This window comes from Perca fluviatilis, chromosome 9 (assembly GCF_010015445.1).
Source record: "Perca fluviatilis chromosome 9, GENO_Pfluv_1.0, whole genome shotgun sequence".
NCBI lineage: Eukaryota > Metazoa > Chordata > Actinopteri > Perciformes > Percidae > Perca > Perca fluviatilis.
Genome location: NC_053120.1, coordinates 28,798,869 through 28,817,714, shown reverse-complemented (window position 1 = coordinate 28,817,714; position 18,846 = coordinate 28,798,869). Strand labels below are relative to the sequence as shown.

General features: G+C 42.0%; 1 protein-coding gene across 4 annotated transcripts in view; it reads right to left on the bottom strand.

The window, feature by feature from the left end:
• The window catches only part of ralgps2 (Ral GEF with PH domain and SH3 binding motif 2), a 90,113-nt gene that overhangs the window by 47,773 nt on the left and 23,494 nt on the right, over positions 1 to 18,846 (bottom strand). For 3 of the 4 annotated variants that reach the window (XM_039811389.1, XM_039811390.1, XM_039811391.1), the window contains exons 2-5: positions 14,822 to 14,933; positions 8,261 to 8,392; positions 6,569 to 6,676; positions 5,862 to 5,912 (exon numbers count right to left, since the gene is read on the bottom strand). In XM_039811389.1, the coding sequence (XP_039667323.1) occupies positions 5,862 to 5,912; positions 6,569 to 6,676; positions 8,261 to 8,320 (219 nt within the window). In that variant the 5' untranslated portion in view covers positions 8,321 to 8,392; positions 14,822 to 14,933. Of the gene's footprint in view, positions 1 to 5,861; positions 5,913 to 6,568; positions 6,677 to 8,260; positions 8,393 to 8,496; positions 8,674 to 14,821; positions 14,934 to 18,846 lie in introns of those variants that run through there. The other variant, XM_039811392.1, reaches the window with a different exon arrangement.

The following is an 18,846-nucleotide window of genomic DNA, read 5'->3' as shown; positions in this document are numbered from 1 at the left end:
ATTAAGGGCTCTTAAAGGCTATGAAACTTAAAAACAAAATAAATAAGATGATAAAAAATAAAACGTGGGCATTATGAGGTGTCATAATTAGTTCCACCTTGGCTAGATAAGATAATATATATATATAACGAAGTATAATATGCCAACGTAAACGCCAACTGCTGATAAAGAGTTGGGCTCTGGGGCGTTGTTTTTTTTCGCACCCCGATGATCGGCACATCTGGGCGATGCCGTCAAATGTGCGTTAGCATGTTGGCTGCGTTTCAAACATACCCTTCGAAGGTGGAGCACCGCCGACACAGTCATTGTCTCACGGCCGTATTACTGTACATCCAAGTCTCTCTCTATCACACAAAGTATTTATTTATGACGTTACGGTATTTATTTCATCCTACGAAAGGACGAGAAATTATTTAAGACCTTTGTAAACAAAATGTAATACTTTGTGAACAAAATGTAAGACTTTTAAAATCCCGAGGGAACCCGGTGTTCTCGATGAGCTGGAAAGGTCCTCTTGCACCCAGTAAAGTTGGGGGAAAAAAAACATTTCAGCTTCTTCTTCTATCCATCCATTTCTGGCAGATAATACGCTTCACAGCGTGTGGAAAACATCTTCCCAAAATCTTATCAGATCACATTATTTAGCGTACATGTAAACAGTTGAGTTGAAATCTCTAATCATAATGATTTTTCATTTTATGTCCATGTAAGCGCTTTGACAAGAAAAACTTGCCCCTGTGGTTTTTACGGTCACTACTGCCAAAATATTTTTCTCCACCTTTAAGCAGCATGATGAATGTGTACAGACCATCATGCTGACAGGCTGTAGTGTGGGTGGGATTCCCTTCTGGGTTTGTTGTGTAGCAATTATCGTCCAATCCCTCCAGCAGAAAACAACATGAGCGGAGGACTACAGTGCCCGACAGAGAACTGCATCCAACATTTACTTACGTCTCACACGCAGTTGTGACTGCAGGACAGAAAACACAATATTCTAGTACATTTTTTTATCTCACAAATCAGAGCTGGAAAACATTAAGCCTGCAGGCGAGACAGGCCTGAGTATGTGAAACGTTACCTGCATCCAACTACAAGTCATCATCGTCTCACATGAGACTTTCAATCTGTTCCGAGGATTTCCACGCCGGGTGTTCAGACATTAGAGGAACTGACATACTTCTCAGCGGTACGTAAAATGCAATCCGATATTTATTCCCTGAGAGCTGAGGCTTGCCAGCCAAAGCCACTAAATTACTAACTTGGCTGTTGTCATGACTGTGTGGTGTTAAAAACAAAAGCATCACTCAATCTTGCTTTTCCCCTCAGCCTCCATTTCATAAACATGCAGCTGTAGATCATCGCCGTCTGATTATGAAATTAGAAATGGTCTTCTGGGACAGAGAAAGATGAAGGGAGGAAAAGTCCTCCAACGTTCTTTGATTTCATCCCAATTCGCTACACTTGACCTTTTATCTCTCACACATCATTCTACTCTCTCCATTTGTCTTGTCAGCTGATCTTAGCCATACTTTGGAGAGCTATCCAATCCAGTTCACTCTTTTTAAAACCAGCCAAGGCTACAACCCATTGGTAATCACTGCCTCGTATATTTAGATGAGAGAAAAAGATTTAGCTACAAGTCCCTTGCATCCTCTCCAACATCCAAAGAACATATCAGCAACTCAGAGGGTTGTTTAAACAGCAGTCTGCTCTGCATTATACATTATTTGACCATAAAAAAAATAAAAAAATAAAAACTTCTGCTGTTCTCATCAATCACACCCCCCCGACTCTGTCGACGCTCTGCTCAACAGCTCTCTGTACATTTCTCTGCAATCTTTTTCTACTCCGGTCACAGACAAGAACCACGAGTATTGTGCTGACGAGGGTCCATTACGTGTAGGAAGTAAATTACAGCAACCCCCATGCTAAACCCCATCTTATGAGCTGTGTTTATGCTGCGTTATGTGTTTAGATGCTGTGTTTGTCTCTGGAACAATGTCCTGTCTGCTGGGTCGGAGTGACACGCGTTCAAGCTCTGAGCTTTCGAACCTGGCTCTCGAGGCCTTTCTGATATCAAAGAGTTTTTATTAGGCATCATTTTTTTCCCCCAACTATACTGTGTATAATCACAGTTTGGAAGAAAAGAGAATTGTGAACTATGCTTCTTGCCCAGAGGGCTTGGCCAGACTTTATACCATCTCCTCACATAGTTTTCGATGCCTCTCCACCCACTGTTCTCATGTCATCTTTTATTGCTATTGTGACGGACACTTGTCTTTTCTTCCTCATCCAGAGGGTTTTGGCTACACCTTTCAGACTGCACTCCATACATCTGCTCCATATCAGCGTTGGAACACTTGAGTTAATGAGAAACTCTGTTCTACTGCAATCCTGTCTGGAGTGATTTTTCCCACTCATACCAGAATGTCTGTCTATATACACAAATGTAGAAATGTTGTAAAAATGAGCACGCTAAACAGCGTTTTAGTCTCTCTCTATGAGACTCATTCTCAAACACACACAAACATATCAGATTAACAACAGTTAACAGTTGTGATGTGTTTATGGAAACAGACCAACAGGCCAAGTCATAGCTAGTTTATGATCATTTAAACCATTTCAAGTAGTCAGTACAGTTATTATGGAAATGACCGCAGTCTTAAAAGAACAGTAACAATACGATACCATTAGAGCAGCTCGAACATGCTGATACAGAACATGTAAACCCTGCAGGCGTCAACATTTGCACAATGCAGTAATAAGACTAAAAAGCCAGCTTACTTTATCTAGAGTAACTCCATTTTAAGGGCATCCACAATGAATTCAGTAAAAACATTTTTGATCCGTGCGATCACAGACCAGGAACACTCGGAACTAATCTGGTGGAAATTTGGATTCATCTATTGTTCGTTATTATGCAAAACGTCAACATGTGTCAACTGGAAACATCCTCAAGAACATCTGGACTTGTCAATACGTGAAATGTAAAGATATATCCAATCGAAGGTTGACTCCCTCCCTTAACTATTTTCAAAACTAAAATTACAACATATCACATCATGGAACCCAGCACTCTACTTTTCACTCTCAAAAATGAAAATCACTTTGTTCTAAATTAGTGCTGTCAAACGATTAAAATATTTAAATCGCGATTAATCGCATTAATGTCATAGTTAACTCGCAATTAATCGCACATTTTTATCTATTCTAAATGTCCCTTGATTTCTTTTTGTCCCATTATTTTTTTTTCTCTCATTGTAATGCTCTTACCAACATGGAAAAGTGGATCGGCTTGCTTTGTGTTTTTGTCACCTGGCTTTGACGAGGGGGTGGAGAATTCGCATCAGCTGTGTGCTTGGCCATCAAGTGGTATTTCATACTCGACGTCTCACGCTCGCCATCCACTCAAAACGTAACGTTAGCCTACTGCTCTTTGGCCGGCTCGCAAGACCAAACAAGTGTGTGCAGTGTGCCGGTTGTTTTGTTTCCGGTCTAGATAGATCTGGTGTGGTGTTGTGGTTTTTCTAACGTTGCTAGTTGTTGCAACAGCATGTGAAAAAAAACTACAAAAGTTTGCTAGGCCAAAAAGAACGTTAATCTCGCAATGAAAAAAAAAGTATGCCGTTAAAATGGGTTTGCGTTAACGCCGTTAATGTGTTTAACTGACAGCACTATTCTAAAAGAATATACCTTTTATTTCATACCTGCAAACCCAGAAGTGCTGTAAAAGGAGACACATCTCTCCTCCCCTCCTTTTTTTAAAAAGGAGCATCTAGTTCAATTGTATGTTCAAAAATATAAAACAATAAAAAGTTGATCTAAAAATAAAATAAATAAATAAAAAGGAGCACAAAACGGCGACATTAAAGAACGGCTTGTGTATTGCTAAGGCCACGGGCCGTATTAGCACCGGGTCTCGGACCCCCACCCCCAATAAAATCTTTTCGGATCTACACAATTCACGTGGATGACATTTTCCCATTCAAAACGGCGACTAGTTTGCAGGTATGTTATCTTTTAAAGATTTTAGGCCTTTATTTATAGGACAGCTGAAGACATGAAAGGGGAGCGAGGGGGTGGGTGGGGGGGAATGACATGCCGCAAAGGACCACAGGTTGGAGTTGACTCTGTATATGGGCGCGCGCTCTACCAGGTGAGCTACCCAGGCGCCCTGAATATGCCTTTTAACCCCAATTATGTCCATTGCCGTTTCTAATTAATGACTAAGCCCTAATTTAGCTACCATATAGGTGCAAATGTAGATTTCAGTGCTGTAACATGGCATTTAAAGGGTGCTTAAAAAGCACACAAAAATGGGCTGTATGACAGTAAAAACATTGCACAACTCATATAGTCAATCAAGTTATTTAATATTTTCCTATTCAGGCAGAGAGCCGAGTGAAACAGCAGGCGTGCAACAACACACACACACCTGCTTTTCCAATTATTTGTCTGTGAGGAGGGCCAGGAGACGGACAGCAGTGGAAACTCTAGTTGAAGTTTGGTTCGGTCATAGCTGTGTAGCTTTTTTCAGCCGGTGCTTCGAGACAAAAGCACCGTGAGAGCAGGAAAAGCCTTTCTAGTCTACTCTTGCTTGCCAGGAAGCTGCTGGGTCACTCTGCATACTGTACACTCCGCTCCTTCTCTCCCTCCAGACGGCAGCCTTCATCTCCCTGTCAGCCCTCCCCCTCAATCAGGCCAGTGACACCTTCCCAAAGGCCTGGTCATAGCTCCCAAAACGAAGTGAAACCCCGTCCCCCATGCACCTGACCCTTTAAATCTTCACCTTATGTTCCAAATTGCTACATTGGACTGAAATGCACTGACACACTTTCATTAGGCTTATAAAACCCACTCAGTCGGTCAGTCAGTGAAAACGGTCGGAGCACAGGAACAACTTTGCATTTATGAACCCTTCAGTCGCCTCACTGTGAACCTGGTCCCGTGCAGTTAAGATGGGACTGCAGTCCAGACAACGTCAATGACTTCCTTCTGAGCGAAGAAACAGCAATACCCCCAACGAAAGCTACTCAGGATCTTTAATCTCAGTCACACCATTTACCAGAATCCAAAAGGACATGCCACACAATGACATTGTTATCTAAATCAAATCCAAATGCATTATCAATCATGCCTGTGTGTGTGTGTGTGTGTGTGTGTGTGTGTGTGTGTGTATTGGGCGCTGTAAGCTGAGACTGAGACAAGTGTTGCGCATAGGAGTCAGACGGCTGTACCACACCACACTGGGATGTGGTCTGTATGCTGCTTTCATAAGCCCACAGTGGCCAACCTTAAACACCGGTTATCCGTGACTGCTGTCAGGAAGGGCCTAACGGTCCAAAAGAGAGAAGGCATGAAATTACCCCGGATCTCACTGAGGCAACAGACAAGGTTGGGTGAGACACATATTCCCTGCCCGCCCTCTTTTCTGCATAACTATGATATGTGACTCTGATCACAGCTCCTCATAGCACAGCGTGGTACAGGGATATTAAAACCGCATGGACATTTTGAAAGGGAGAAAGAGAAAGAGGAATGGGGAGAGACAGCAGATGGAAGGAGCAGATTCTTAAATATATACACACACACACACACACACAATTATGTAAGTGATCCACTGGACCTATCTGTAAAGTGTCCTGAGATAACTTTTGTTATGATTTGACACTCAATAAAATTGAAATCTGTTATTGAATAATCAACATTTGTTCACGTGGCATATATTGAGACGTGATCTTAGAGGGTCGCATACAATGTCAACCTCAAAATAAACACCAATGTGTTGACTTCTCCTGCTAGATGTCATAAACGAAGCGGTCAACACCTCTCCTCTCTCTACAGAGTTGAGAGCAGCTCACCTCTGGCTGGATGGCTTGGAACACCGGAGCATCCATGAGCGTAATCTGGCCCTGGAGGAGACAAAACACAACAGCTGTTAGACCTGCTCTGTTCAGACTGGGACAGACTGACAACATTTAGTCACATTTAAACATAAATAACACTGCTTTTGCTAACGCTGCTCATTTCCTCTCAAGCAGGCAGGTGTGACAGTGGTCCTTTTCTGATTGCACCTTTAAATGCCTTAATATAGCATAGAGAGATGGGAAGTGAAGACACTTGAAAGAAAAAGGAAGATAAAGAGTGCCCTCTTGTGGTTGAATGGTGCAGACAAATGGACAACATCAAAGCAAGATTTTCTGACTCACTGTGATGAGGAAGATGCTTTTATTTGACATATTATGGGACAATCCCGAAAAACAACAAATAAAACCTAATCCCTCACAACAAAGGTAGCTAATTCAACAGAAATGTGAGTTCATAGTTCCCGTGGAAAGTTTGTGCAGAGGCAGCTAGAGGAAATCTATCAGGGCCTGCTTAGCACTGCCAAAAAAAAAATAATCATCAATTATTACTGATCCAAACCCTGACCCCATCTCCTCCTGTCTCAAGTCAGCACATCACATTTGTGCTTACTGAACATTTCGTTGGTCGTTTTTTTGAACTCATCATACAGATTAACCAGAGAAGAACAGATAGAATCGCCGACACTTAAAACTTCACTTACTGCATATTCTTCGGGAGTGACCTTCAGCACATCGAACACCACGGCATCAAAACTCTTCTTCAGGTCCGAAGAACCCTTATCGCTGAGAGACTCTGAGCTGCTGCTCTTCTAAAAAAGACACACACACACACACACACACACACACACACACACACACACACACACACACACACACACACACACACACACACACACACACACACACACACACACACACACACACACACACACACACACACACACACACACACAGTTAAGAGAGGAATAATGGCTGTGCTGTTAAGAACATTGTTATAAAGTGGAGGAGAGAGGGGAAGTATGCAAGGTTTGAGAGCGTTACATACCCAACATGGTGAAGTAGCACAGCAGAAAATCACTTTATATTTCAGTCAGAAAAAAATGACATCCTGTCACCTAATAATCCTGCATCATACACATACACAGGCTTCCCACACTTTCTTAAAAGGGTAAGTTCAGTATTTTTCAACCTGGACCCTATTTTACCATGCATTAGTGTGACATTGGTCCAGTATTGAGCGAGAGCGCTGTAACCGGCAGCTGTGAACCGGGCTGCAATGTAATCCTATGGGGCAAGTGTGCATCATCAATTTCAGTCCACTCAAAGTGCTGTTTTTGACACAGACTGTCTCAGATTGTTATTATAAGTGTGTGGCAAAATTACAGATAGGATCCCTATAGAGACAGCCTTCTTGTTAAGAGTGGTGATTGTTCGAACAGTGGAAAGACGATCCTAGACGGCTTTTGATAGCTTCATTTGGTTTCTGTTGACTTTGAACGAAGTGTATTTTACAATGATATAATTACCGTTTAAATGAAGTCTGGTGGGTTTAGCAATAGCTATTACGGAGAGGTTTCACGTTAAACACAAAGAGGATGGTACTCTTTAACTAAAAGGTCAACCTCTGTAGAGATCCTTTCCATAATGTTTTCAGACACTTGGAACAACAATCTGAGCCGGTGAGTGGCAAAACGAGCGCTATTTGTGGACTGAAGCTGCGCAATTGCCCATTAATGTCACGTTGTAGCATATAAAAATATATATAAACAAAAACATAAAAGCAAACCAAAGTTACCATTTAAACATCACATCCAAGGACTTTTCAATGACTCTCCAGGCCCAATTCCCTCAAATTCAATGAGCCAACATGGCATAGTTGGATTACTGTTCCAACACTGAGCATTTTCATAATGAGAACTAGCCGGCTTTACAGAAGCTCACAGACAATTAAAAAGAGAGAGAGGCTTGAATGTGTGAACACTTCTCAATTGTGCTGTGTTACTGTGATGGCAGACTTTGTGGTCTCTTGGCTTCTCTAACACAGCAAAAAAAATATGTTGTGCAAGTTGAGCGACAGAAAGTGAGACGGAGACGGGACTTATCCTAGTTACTAACGTGGAGTTAAAAAAATATATTACATCAAAAGATCTTCAACTTCTTGCACAATATATATATAAAAATCAAGCACTTTAAATGCCCCAAGTCTAGTTTCAAAAACTTTCAAGGCCTTGATTTTTGCCCCTCAAATTCACACAACCACTTTAAGGATTTCAAGGACCCGTGGGAACCGTGCATACACTAAACGTTCAGTGTTGAAAAGTGCTAGGAGAAGCACGCACAAGATGAATTTTGAAATAAGCGTGTGGAGGTCTGATCAGTGGACGTGGCCTCACCTCAGAGACCGTTGCAGCGGTGGTGGTGATGCTTGATTGGCCATTAGGGAGGTCCATCATTCGCACACCATCTAGCTCTAGCGCACCAGACCATACATCATCCTCAGCTGCAGCAAAGCCCGCCCCGGCCCTCTGAAAACACACACAGAATATGCCACATTGAGTACATCTTGACAATTATCTCCTGCAAACATACGCAGACACATCGCTGGGCTTGTAACAGCAACACCACCTACTGGTTGAACTAAACTGATTGGAGTATTCTCAGGCTCGCCTCATTATTACAGGATACCAAGTCGACCACTGAACTGAATTCAACCTCCGAAAATGACTGAACTTGAGATGGTGGTGAAAGTGTTGAGAGGTTCAGCGATGGTCCCAGCAGGCCGGTGAGTGCCGTATGGACGTACGCTTTCACAGCTTGTCACTTACTACACACCAGAGAGGACAGGACAGAAGGAGCTTAGGCTGAGCATTAGGAAAAGATCTTTTGTGAAAGGGGTTTGGAGGAAGCAGCTGTCACTTGGAGCCACAACACTTAACAGCTTACGCCCGACACTAGAGCATGGCCCGCTGCCTCTACAGAGCGGACTTCACTATTAAACACAGGAAGGATTTTCTTTTTCCTTTTGTTGACTGGCTATCAGAGAACAATATGCTCATCCTGAAATTGAACAGGCGTGCTCAAATTTCAGCAGCCAATGAGATGTTCAGAAGAGGCTGCTTAGAATAGACAGAATCAGTAGGAAAATCCAGGGTTTATTCACATGCATCTTCTTGGTTTTTATTGTTCTGATCATCCCAAAACCTCAGTTCAGTTATAACTGCCCACGTATAAAAAAATTGCCGGGTTTAAATCGGGCTCGGGCTCATAATTCCAGTTAATGACACAACGTGCACGGGCTCGGGCTTGATTTTTTGTGCCCGATCTACTACGGAATGTGTTCCCAGTAGTAGTCCGTTGATTTGTTTTAATGCCCCGCTATGACTTAACATTAAGCATCATCAAACGCCGTCAGTCGGCTTTGTTATTATTTTGGTTTACCATCATCATGAGTGACCCAATCGATTACAGACTGTTACATTAGACACTCTGCAACTTGTCTTATGTTGGTTTTATTTGATACATCTGATTTCATATGTTGCTAAAATTGCACTTTTTTTACTGTAAGATTAAAGGGACAAGAGCTTGGATGTTAAACAAGAGCGTAGTCATTATTTTTACCTACTACTGTTAAAAAAAGCAAATACAGGCTACTCTTTTTTCACTTGCTCGGTTTATTTTAAGTTTTTATCTGCGTTCATCAACCACCAGAACCGGACCGTTTGTTTGTTTGTTTGTTTGTTTGTGTATATATATATGTATGTATGTATGTATGTATGTATGTATGTATGTATGTATGTGTATATATATATATATATATATATATATATATATATATATATATATATATATATATATATATATATATATATATATATATATATATATATAATAAAAAGAGAGAGAGAGAGAGAGAGAGAGAGAGAGAGAGAGAGAGAGAGAGAGAGAGAGAGAGAGAGATTGTCTCTTGTCATATGACGAATATAACAAATTTAACATTTCAGCAGAGGTGCTCATTTCCATAGTTTAGTGGCTTGACGGTTAAAGTGATGGTTCGGAGTAATTTCACCCTAGGGTCCTTTGCACCATGACCTCGAGCCAAACACCCCCCCAGAAGCTTTTTTCACCTGGGTCTAACATTGGGAGAGTTAGCGTAGAGTAGCGTTCGCTGAATTAGCTTAGGGTAAGCGGATTCGAGTGTCTCTTAACATTACCACTAACTAATCACCGAAATGATACCAAGGTCTACACTAGTATATATAGGTTATGCACTCATAAAGCGATGGATTGTAAAGTTTGTAAGTACACCAGAAGGTTATGTAAATAACACTTGCCTGTTGGCTTCTGCTCTCTGCTGTTGTTGTTGCTGCTGTAAGACAAGAGCTTAGGGACCGTCTACAAATTACAACACCGAAAAGAGATGCAACAAAAATATTTTTAATTTAACTTATTTTTTAAAGTAAGTGCTGTAGTATAACTAGCAGGAGACAAGTTATAATTCAGGTAAGTTTGGAGACATTACCTTATTTAATCATTAAATTAATAAATATTTTTGTTGTATCTCTTTTCGGTGTTGTAATTTGTAGATGTCCCTAAGCACTCTTACTGCCCGGTAGTAACAGCAGCAACAGCAGAGAGCAGAAGCCAGCAGGCAAGTGTTATTTACATAAACTCCTGGTGTACTTACAAACTTTACAATCCATCGTTTTATGAGTGCATAACCTATATATAATAGTGTAGACCTTTGGTATCATTTCGGCGTATTACGTGGGGTAATGTTAAGAGACACTTCGGATCCATTAGCCTCTGCGCTTAAGCTATTCAGCTGATAACGCTACGCTAACGCTCCCAATGTTGCGACCCAGGTGAAAAAGCTTCTGGTGTGTTGGTTCGAGATCATGGTGCAAAGGACCCTAGGGTGAAATTACTCCGAACCATCACTTTAACGGTGAAGTATGGATTAGATTTGCGGGGGTATTTTGGCGGCGGTAATGTTATTACTCTTATAAGTCAGCAATAGACTTAATTAACCCGACCCAGGGTGAGTCTGATGAAAACTGATGTGTCTGCCCGGTTCATGAAATGAAAGGGATAAAACAGGACAGAGTAACACGGCGGATATCACTCATATATTTCATTAAAAAAAATGTGACAGCGTAGTTAAAAAAGTGCAGTAGGTAAGACTTATAAAACTAACTTTCTGTCATATTTGCTGAAACTGACCCTATGTTCGAGTACATAAAAAAAAAAAAAAAAAAATGCGTGTCAATAACTACTCATGCACACACATTCATTCTCCCTTGTGGTGGGAGGGGCATAGGAGACTGTTTTGGGCTTTAGCGGAAAGGGGGGAGGGACTGAGAAGTTGTCGATGTTCACATTTTTTGGCTAAGTCCTGAATCTTCCCAATCCTACCTACAGCACCTTTAAGGCGGCAAGCGTGTGTTGCTTAGACGGCCGCCTTAGCTGCAAAGTGCTGCGGGAAACCCTGACTTGAATGCCCGCAATTGTTCACGCCTCCGGAACACAGCGCAGACACGCTCGGTGGGAAATAGGGGTAAGTGCAGACATTCCTCTGTTTGGTTGCTGATGAAAGAATTCAGCTAGTGTCGCTTGATGTCGCGGCAGTTTCATGTGGCAGCACTACGACGATCATCTAAGAATCCCGCCTACACTGAGGAGGTACCATCTACAGTGGAAAACAATCAGAATCACGATTTATTACCAAGTAAGTAACACAAGGAATTTGCTTTAGTGGTTGGTGCATACATAAACAAACATATTAAGCATTAATATGAAATAAACAATAAATACAAAAACAAGTATACAAAACAGCTGTTTAACATAAGAAAAAAAAAGAGGCTGAATGGTTTAGGGCAGTGTGCAAACATGTTTAGGGATGTGCAAAAAGTTTAGGACATATAGTATAAAAAAATTGAGTCGAGCAAAGCCGTATTATACAGTGGAAACACAGCAAAAAAAAAAAGACAATTTGAGAATCTACATATATGTACCTCTGTTAGTTTCACAATCTGAACCTACCTGTGATTATGTAGACAGATGGAAACACAGTGAGATTATTTAGCATTTGAAGATTTCGTGCAGCGTGAATGTAAAACTGGATGCTCTGTGTCTACATCGTTTACAAATTTCAACTGTAAATGGTTTCCTAGGATTATATTTTAATACAATTCTGAATCGTCTTCTCTGCCTATGACTAAAAATACCTAATCATTGCCAAAAGCCCACAGAGTAAAAGTAATAAAAATTAAAGGGGTGATAGAATGCAAAACAGATTTTACCTTGTCATAGCTGAATAATGACAGTTTAGTGGGTAACTAGGACATACATAGAACCTCTAAATCCCATTGACACCTCTTTTCTCTGCAAATCTCACTATTTGAAACTGCCTCTGAAAACGGGCGAATCTCAACAAGCCTCATAGACGTCAACTATGGGGCTCCTCCTCATTTGGCTCTAGTCTCTCTTTGTCACGCCCCAACATTTACATAGGCTACACAACTGACCTGAGATCAGTTAGTCTTCTGAATCTAGGTCGTGCAGATCTCAGAAATTGTATACATTGTTCATATGCTATTTTACCATTAAATTCACTTCTGAGACTTTTTTATGCGATAAATCAACTACGTAGAGGTCAAATATGGGCCGTTTTACGAGAAATTGATGTCTAATTGCAAATTTTGTCCGACTGTGTGTCGGAGTTCAGAGGCTGGTGCTGCCTGTGTAGCTGCCTCGCCGCCTGGCCTGCCTTCCTTCACAGACCCCGGCCTGCTGTGAAGAAGGTGGAGCTCAGTCACGGCTGGCAGCCCACAGCACTCCATACCCGCGCAAAGTCACCGTTTTGGGCTACGAAACGCCACTGCTCTGACAGAGCTCCAGGGCCTCCAACTCCCCTCTTCCTGCTAGCTAAATGCCCGGTGTATGTGAGTGAAAGCGCGGTCAGCGAGCTTGTTACGCCAGCATTCTCTTACCACAGGTTCCAGTTACTATTTTAATGTGTGCAATTATAATGTGTTGAGTTATTTAAACAAACGATTGGGGAAATAAACGCCGCTTGTCCGTGAGTCTCATTGATAGAGCCTGCGGCTGGATGGAGCTCTATCAATGAGAGCTAGCTAGCCTCCTCTAAGAATTCCTCTGGAATTCACAAAAATTCATTAACTTGAAATCAGACACCGTTGTTAGGTTTATAAGACATATAGTTAGATGTTGTGTAAGTGGCGTGACGAAATTCAAACTGTAAATATACTCGAATTAAGGCGAAAAGGAGGCAGCACCAGCGGCTGAACTCCGACACACAGTCTTACCAAATTTGCAATTAGCCATACATTTTCGTAAAACAGCCCATATTCGAGCTTTATATAGTTGATTTCTCGCTTAAAAAAGTCTCAGAAGTGAATTTAATAACGAAATAGCCCGACAAACAATGTATAACTTTGCAGTGTCTGAAATATGAGGCCTGCTACCGAGTCTCCCATATGTTTCTATGTAGTTTGCTCAAACCAATCAGCGCGTAGCTCATTCTGAATATTCATTAGCATACCATATTTGGAAGAAAAGCTCTTGTTCCAAATAGAGCCATATTCACAGGGTAGTTAAGGGCCTAATAAAATAGCATTCGAGCAATTTTCAGCCCAACCAATGTTACATACCCCATTAGGAGACCTTAAGGAACAGTGTAAAATACCCTATATAATCATTCTATCACCCCTTTAAGAACCTGCCAACGAAGGCATCCCTTGTGTACTTGACAATGCAGGCGTGCGTGTGTGTGTGTGTGTGTGTGTGTGTGTGTGTGTGTGTGTGTGTGTGTGTGTGTGTGTGTGTGTGTGTGTGTGTGTGTGTGTGTGTGTGTTTTGGCTGACTCAAGGCTCAAACTGAAATGGCCTGTGCTTTCAGAGCCATTAGCTGCCTTCCACAGTTGCAATCTGCTAAGCCACAAGAAAGCCCCACTACATCATGTCAACTTCCCTCCTATTGTTTGACAGCAGTGCGTAACTACAAAGGAAGCAATGGCTAGTCTGTATTTTCAAGGCTGTCTGTTGTTTATAAAGTCCTACATCCGTTATTACCTTACTTCCTGGTCTAATACCTAGGTATGTCTGAGTCACTATGTCTGCGGTGCCTCTGGGTTATGGTGTAAAACATCACTTGGGAGTTTTGTCTACAGTTCCCACACACAAACACACAGCCAATGCACCACACGCAGGTGTCCCACATAAATAGAAACTATCATTTCATTCAAAAATAAACGCTCTAAATACATCTACAACTAAAATTCATCATCTACAACTAAGCTTTACTACCAAAGTTTGTTGGGCTCCATCTATACTCCTGTGTATGTAAAGCCCTATTCGCACAGGATAACCAGGGGACCACATGACCTTTAGAAATCACGCCCCATTTCTGTGTTTCGTGCAGCACATTCGCACGGGATAAGCAAAGTCTGTATTTTACCCAAAGTTACTGATATTATCCCCTGCGCTGTCAAGACTGTCCAAACTTTCATTTATAAATACCAAGGCACCCAATACAACTCCCGAATCACAGAGATGCCAATTTGCACGGGACTAATATTCTCACACAACCTCTGTATTTGGCCAAATATGGTAGATAATTTGCGGTGGAATTTTTACTTGACAAATTACAGACATGGCAGAGTCGCACGGGATTAAGATCACAGACGACCTCCGCAATTATTACAAATTAGTAGGAGGTGCCCAGGGTAATGCTAGTCCCACATTTGAATAGGGCTTTACACAATAAGCAATGTACAGTCCTATTTCTCTCTGAATGTGATGGGTTTGAATGTAATCATATGTCTGGAGGATTAAAAAAAAGAGTTAGTGTGCAACCCTAAAGACACAGACACGTCTGCACTGTAACCACACACTTCCAAATGCAAGCTGTCCTCGCAAAGACAAGGCCATACTTACGAGTTGTGTGTCAGATGTGCATGGTGTTGCAGGTGAGGTTAGCCTGTTGTTCTGTATTGCTGTCTCGGTCCGTCGAGTCCCGTCTTTCTCTGAGGCAGGCTCCTGCTGCTGTCTGTGTGAACAAAAGAGAGAGACAGAGAGGAAGGCAGAATGATTCTTCTGAACATGAGGAAAACCCACGCACACATTAGAAATGAACATTGCCAAAAATCCAAAGAGCCGATCTGATTTTGTTTAAGTGCTTAACAAACCATCAGCAATTGCATTGACAAGATCTGGAGCTTCTGTTCTAGTGGGAACTTTGGTGCTAATCTAACTGTCAGTTTTAGAAACTTTGAGCTCACTTTAGAAAAAAATATATAAATGGAAGTGGCAGTTTGACAGAAGTAACCATAACAACGGCAGTAAACCTTCTTTCACAGATATGACAATTACAGCACGTTTGCATCTCAACTGCAATGCCAAAAGCTGGTAGTGGTATAATATGATTATATTACTTGATATTCTAGTATTACTTGGCCTTATTGCTCTCCGGAGTCCAAAGAATAACAATCCCATTTCACTTTTTCCCAGTGTTTATATCACACCTGCAATTAAAATCATCAAATCACCACTTCACCCAAACACAAAAAGGACAAGACATGAGTCTAGGGCTGCAGCTGACAATTATTTTTTATAAATTTATTTTATTGTCGATTAATCTGTCAGTAATTTTCTCAATCAATCGGTTAATCCTTTGTTCTTTAAAATGTCAGAACATAGTGAAATCCTTAAGGGCCACGGTGACACCTTCAAATTGCTTGTTTTGGCCAACAATGGTCCGAAACTCAGGGAAAGCTAATTTTCTAAACCGAAAAGCTGGAACCAGTTAATTTCCGGCCGGTTTTTGCTAGAAAATGACTTAAACAAGTGAATCGATTATCAAGACAGTGGCCAATTGACTTTCTGCCCATCGACTAAACTACACAAGTCTAATATTAACTTAATGTGAAACCTGTATGCTACAAACTTTGGGTATTAGGGAAAGGCTGGGTCTGTTTTGAACAAATGTCGCTGGCATTGCCAACAAGGACAGGTGCAACTCTACCAGCCAATCAAGTGTAAATCCCATCATGCTCTCTGCCTCTAGACCTCTTAGATGACATGACTCCCATTAGCCAGTAGGTGTCTCACTAGTCTAAGAGATAGAAGCCTGTGTGTTGGACTGTGTGGGACTCTGGCTGGCTGAAGACAAAATGCTTCACGCTGGCAGACAGCAGTTGGCCTTTAGCCATCAGGTAGGGGCCAAGATCTTCATCATCCTCTTCAGGTTGTTATCACGTTGAGGAGGGGTACAAAGCTCACGAGCAGAACAAACAGAGGATTAAGATTTCCACATTTCCCCGTAAACTCTAAACCTTTGCTGACGTAAGCCTATACATTCTTTCAAAGAGCTCATCTTACCAAGTAAACACCATCCCAGAGCTCGATAACGAGCAACACATGTTTGTGCAAGGGATATAGCATTTCTTTGCACACAAAGAGCTCACATCTACAGTCTCCGCGTGTCATTGTCGCGCAACAAAGTCTGTCTCGGAGCTCCCTTTGGCGGTAATGATCCCAACCATCCGGGATCACATTACATCTTTTAACTTTGCAGCTCCTTACGACGCCCACACCTCCAGCTACGCTACTTCAAAACCAGAGAGAGACAGCACCCCCTTTCTTCTGAGTCACTGCCCTCCCTATCCAATCTTCACTCACTAGCCACAGCTCCCGATGTAAGAGGTCCCCCCCCCCTTTCTGCTCTTGGCACCATCCGTGCACCTGACAGTGTTCATATTTGAAATGTGTTTGGTGGTGACATAATTCCACGTGGCCGAGTCCTCATGCTTCGCTTACTGATGTTCAAGTCTGGGGAATGTTTATGTGCCCAGCTGAAGGAATAACCTGCGAGCGGTGACGGTGTGTGTGTTTGGATGGATGGCCTGACAATGTTTCAGCATCACTAGGATAAGACTTAAGGTGACATGACATGGATTAGAGAAGGAAGCAGGGAACAACAGAGGAAGAGCGGAGTGATTCATGTTGGAGCTTGTAGCAGAGGTTGTGTCGCTGTTAAGCTAAAACGTGACTCATTACACTGCATAGCAAGTGCTGTGGAATCAGGCCTCTCTGAATCGGCTGCCTCTCCCTCCCTCTATTCGTGTTGTCGCGCTGTTTTTGGCGTAGTTCATGCTGCCGTTCAAACACAAATGGTGCTGGCAGCCCGTGTTACTGAAGGGCACACAATGAGTATTAGCAAGTGTTTTGTGTGTGTCGTCGCGCACATGCCGGCGTATTTGCGCATGTGACAACACATTCCACATGCTGCACTGACCTTTTACATTCCTGTCTCCAGTGGTCCTAAAAACAGGTCTCCGCCACCTCTATTCCACATGCCCTGTCCGCTTTACGCTGCTCATCTCCTGTCTTTTCGTTTTCACCTCAACCTCATTTTACAGTAGAAATATCCATCTTGGAATTGGCTTAATAGACAATAAGGATATTTTCCCGGAGGTTAAATAATAATCAAGAGAGCAGAGACCGCATATATGACAGTGGAGATAACATCGTTACTTAGAGCAATTACAAACAAGTGGTCGATTATTGAATTATTCGATCGACAGATAAATGAATCAGCAGCTATTTTGAGAACCGAATCATTGAAGTGCTTTTCAGTCAAAAATTCAAAACAAATATTCTCTTATTCCAGCTTCTCATTTGTGAGGATTTGCTGCTTTTCTTTGTAGTCATGTGAGGTGGTTTAAGTCAGTTTTCAAGGAAAAATGCCAACCATTTGATAGCTCCAGCTTATATATGAATATTTGTTGGTTTTTCTTGTCTAATATCTTAGTTAACTGAATCTGTGTTTTAGGCTTTGGTCTGACAAAACAAGACATTTGAAGATTGCTCCTCAAATATATTACAATGGGCTTTAATTGATTAATCAAGAAAAGAATTGGTATATATTTAATTGATTGATACTACCATACCAATGGCATCACAAATACAGTTATAAACAGGTTGGACAGGCCAAACACCATACAGTTATACTATCTGGATGGATTAGTAAATTAGCAAGGAGCATGGCAAATATTTCATCAATAACATTCTCCTGGAATATTGATTCTACCCAAACTGGAACAACATGAATTTATGGGTGGTAGACTGAAACTTTCCCATTAGCCTTCTCTTGACCAACATCTGTGACAGCAGCTGTTCCTCCCCCTTGGCACAGGTTTTTGATGCAAGATGTATAATAAAATGTTTAGAATTTATTATTCTGTTGTAGCCGTGACGTAACTGTAGCAGTCAGCTATATTAGTGGAGACACCGTAAGAACCTGGCATTAAGAGCACCAGCATGCTCCAAGCCTTGATCTCATTTACTTTTAAATGTAGAAGTGTACACGTTCACTCACTACTCCGTCTCAGTCCTAACACGAGGCACATAGGCACACATTAACAAAGGATAAGCGTGTGTTTGTGTGTGTGAGAGGGCGGGACCAAGTGTGTGTGTGTGTGTGTCCCTTTACAGAACTGCACCTCAAGTGTGTTCAGGGAAAGGTCACAAGATGCGAAACTGCATAAAAAATAAAAAGATCAGATATGTGAGATTTGTTCTGCGTTAACAGAGTGCTGTGTGACTTCAACAGATTTGACAACTCTGCCAGTGTCTGCCTGCAGCACCGCAAGCCTCGCTCGCTTCTCAATCTGCTCCCACTGTGTGTGAGAGCACCACAAATGTCGTCCTCCTCCTCTTAAGGCGCCGACACACCAACCTGACGGCCAACCGTCGGCAGAAAAGGCAGTCAGACTGGTCAGTCGGCTCCCGTCTCTCAAAAAAGTGCCTCGGAACACACCGAAGCGACGCTGACTTGAGGGTACGTTTTGCGCGTGCGCGAGATGTAATACGTCTCCATAACAGCAGGCGGCGCTAATCTGTATTGTCGCCCAAAAACTAAAAACCGGAAATGACGGAACATCTCTCTAGACCTAGTAAAC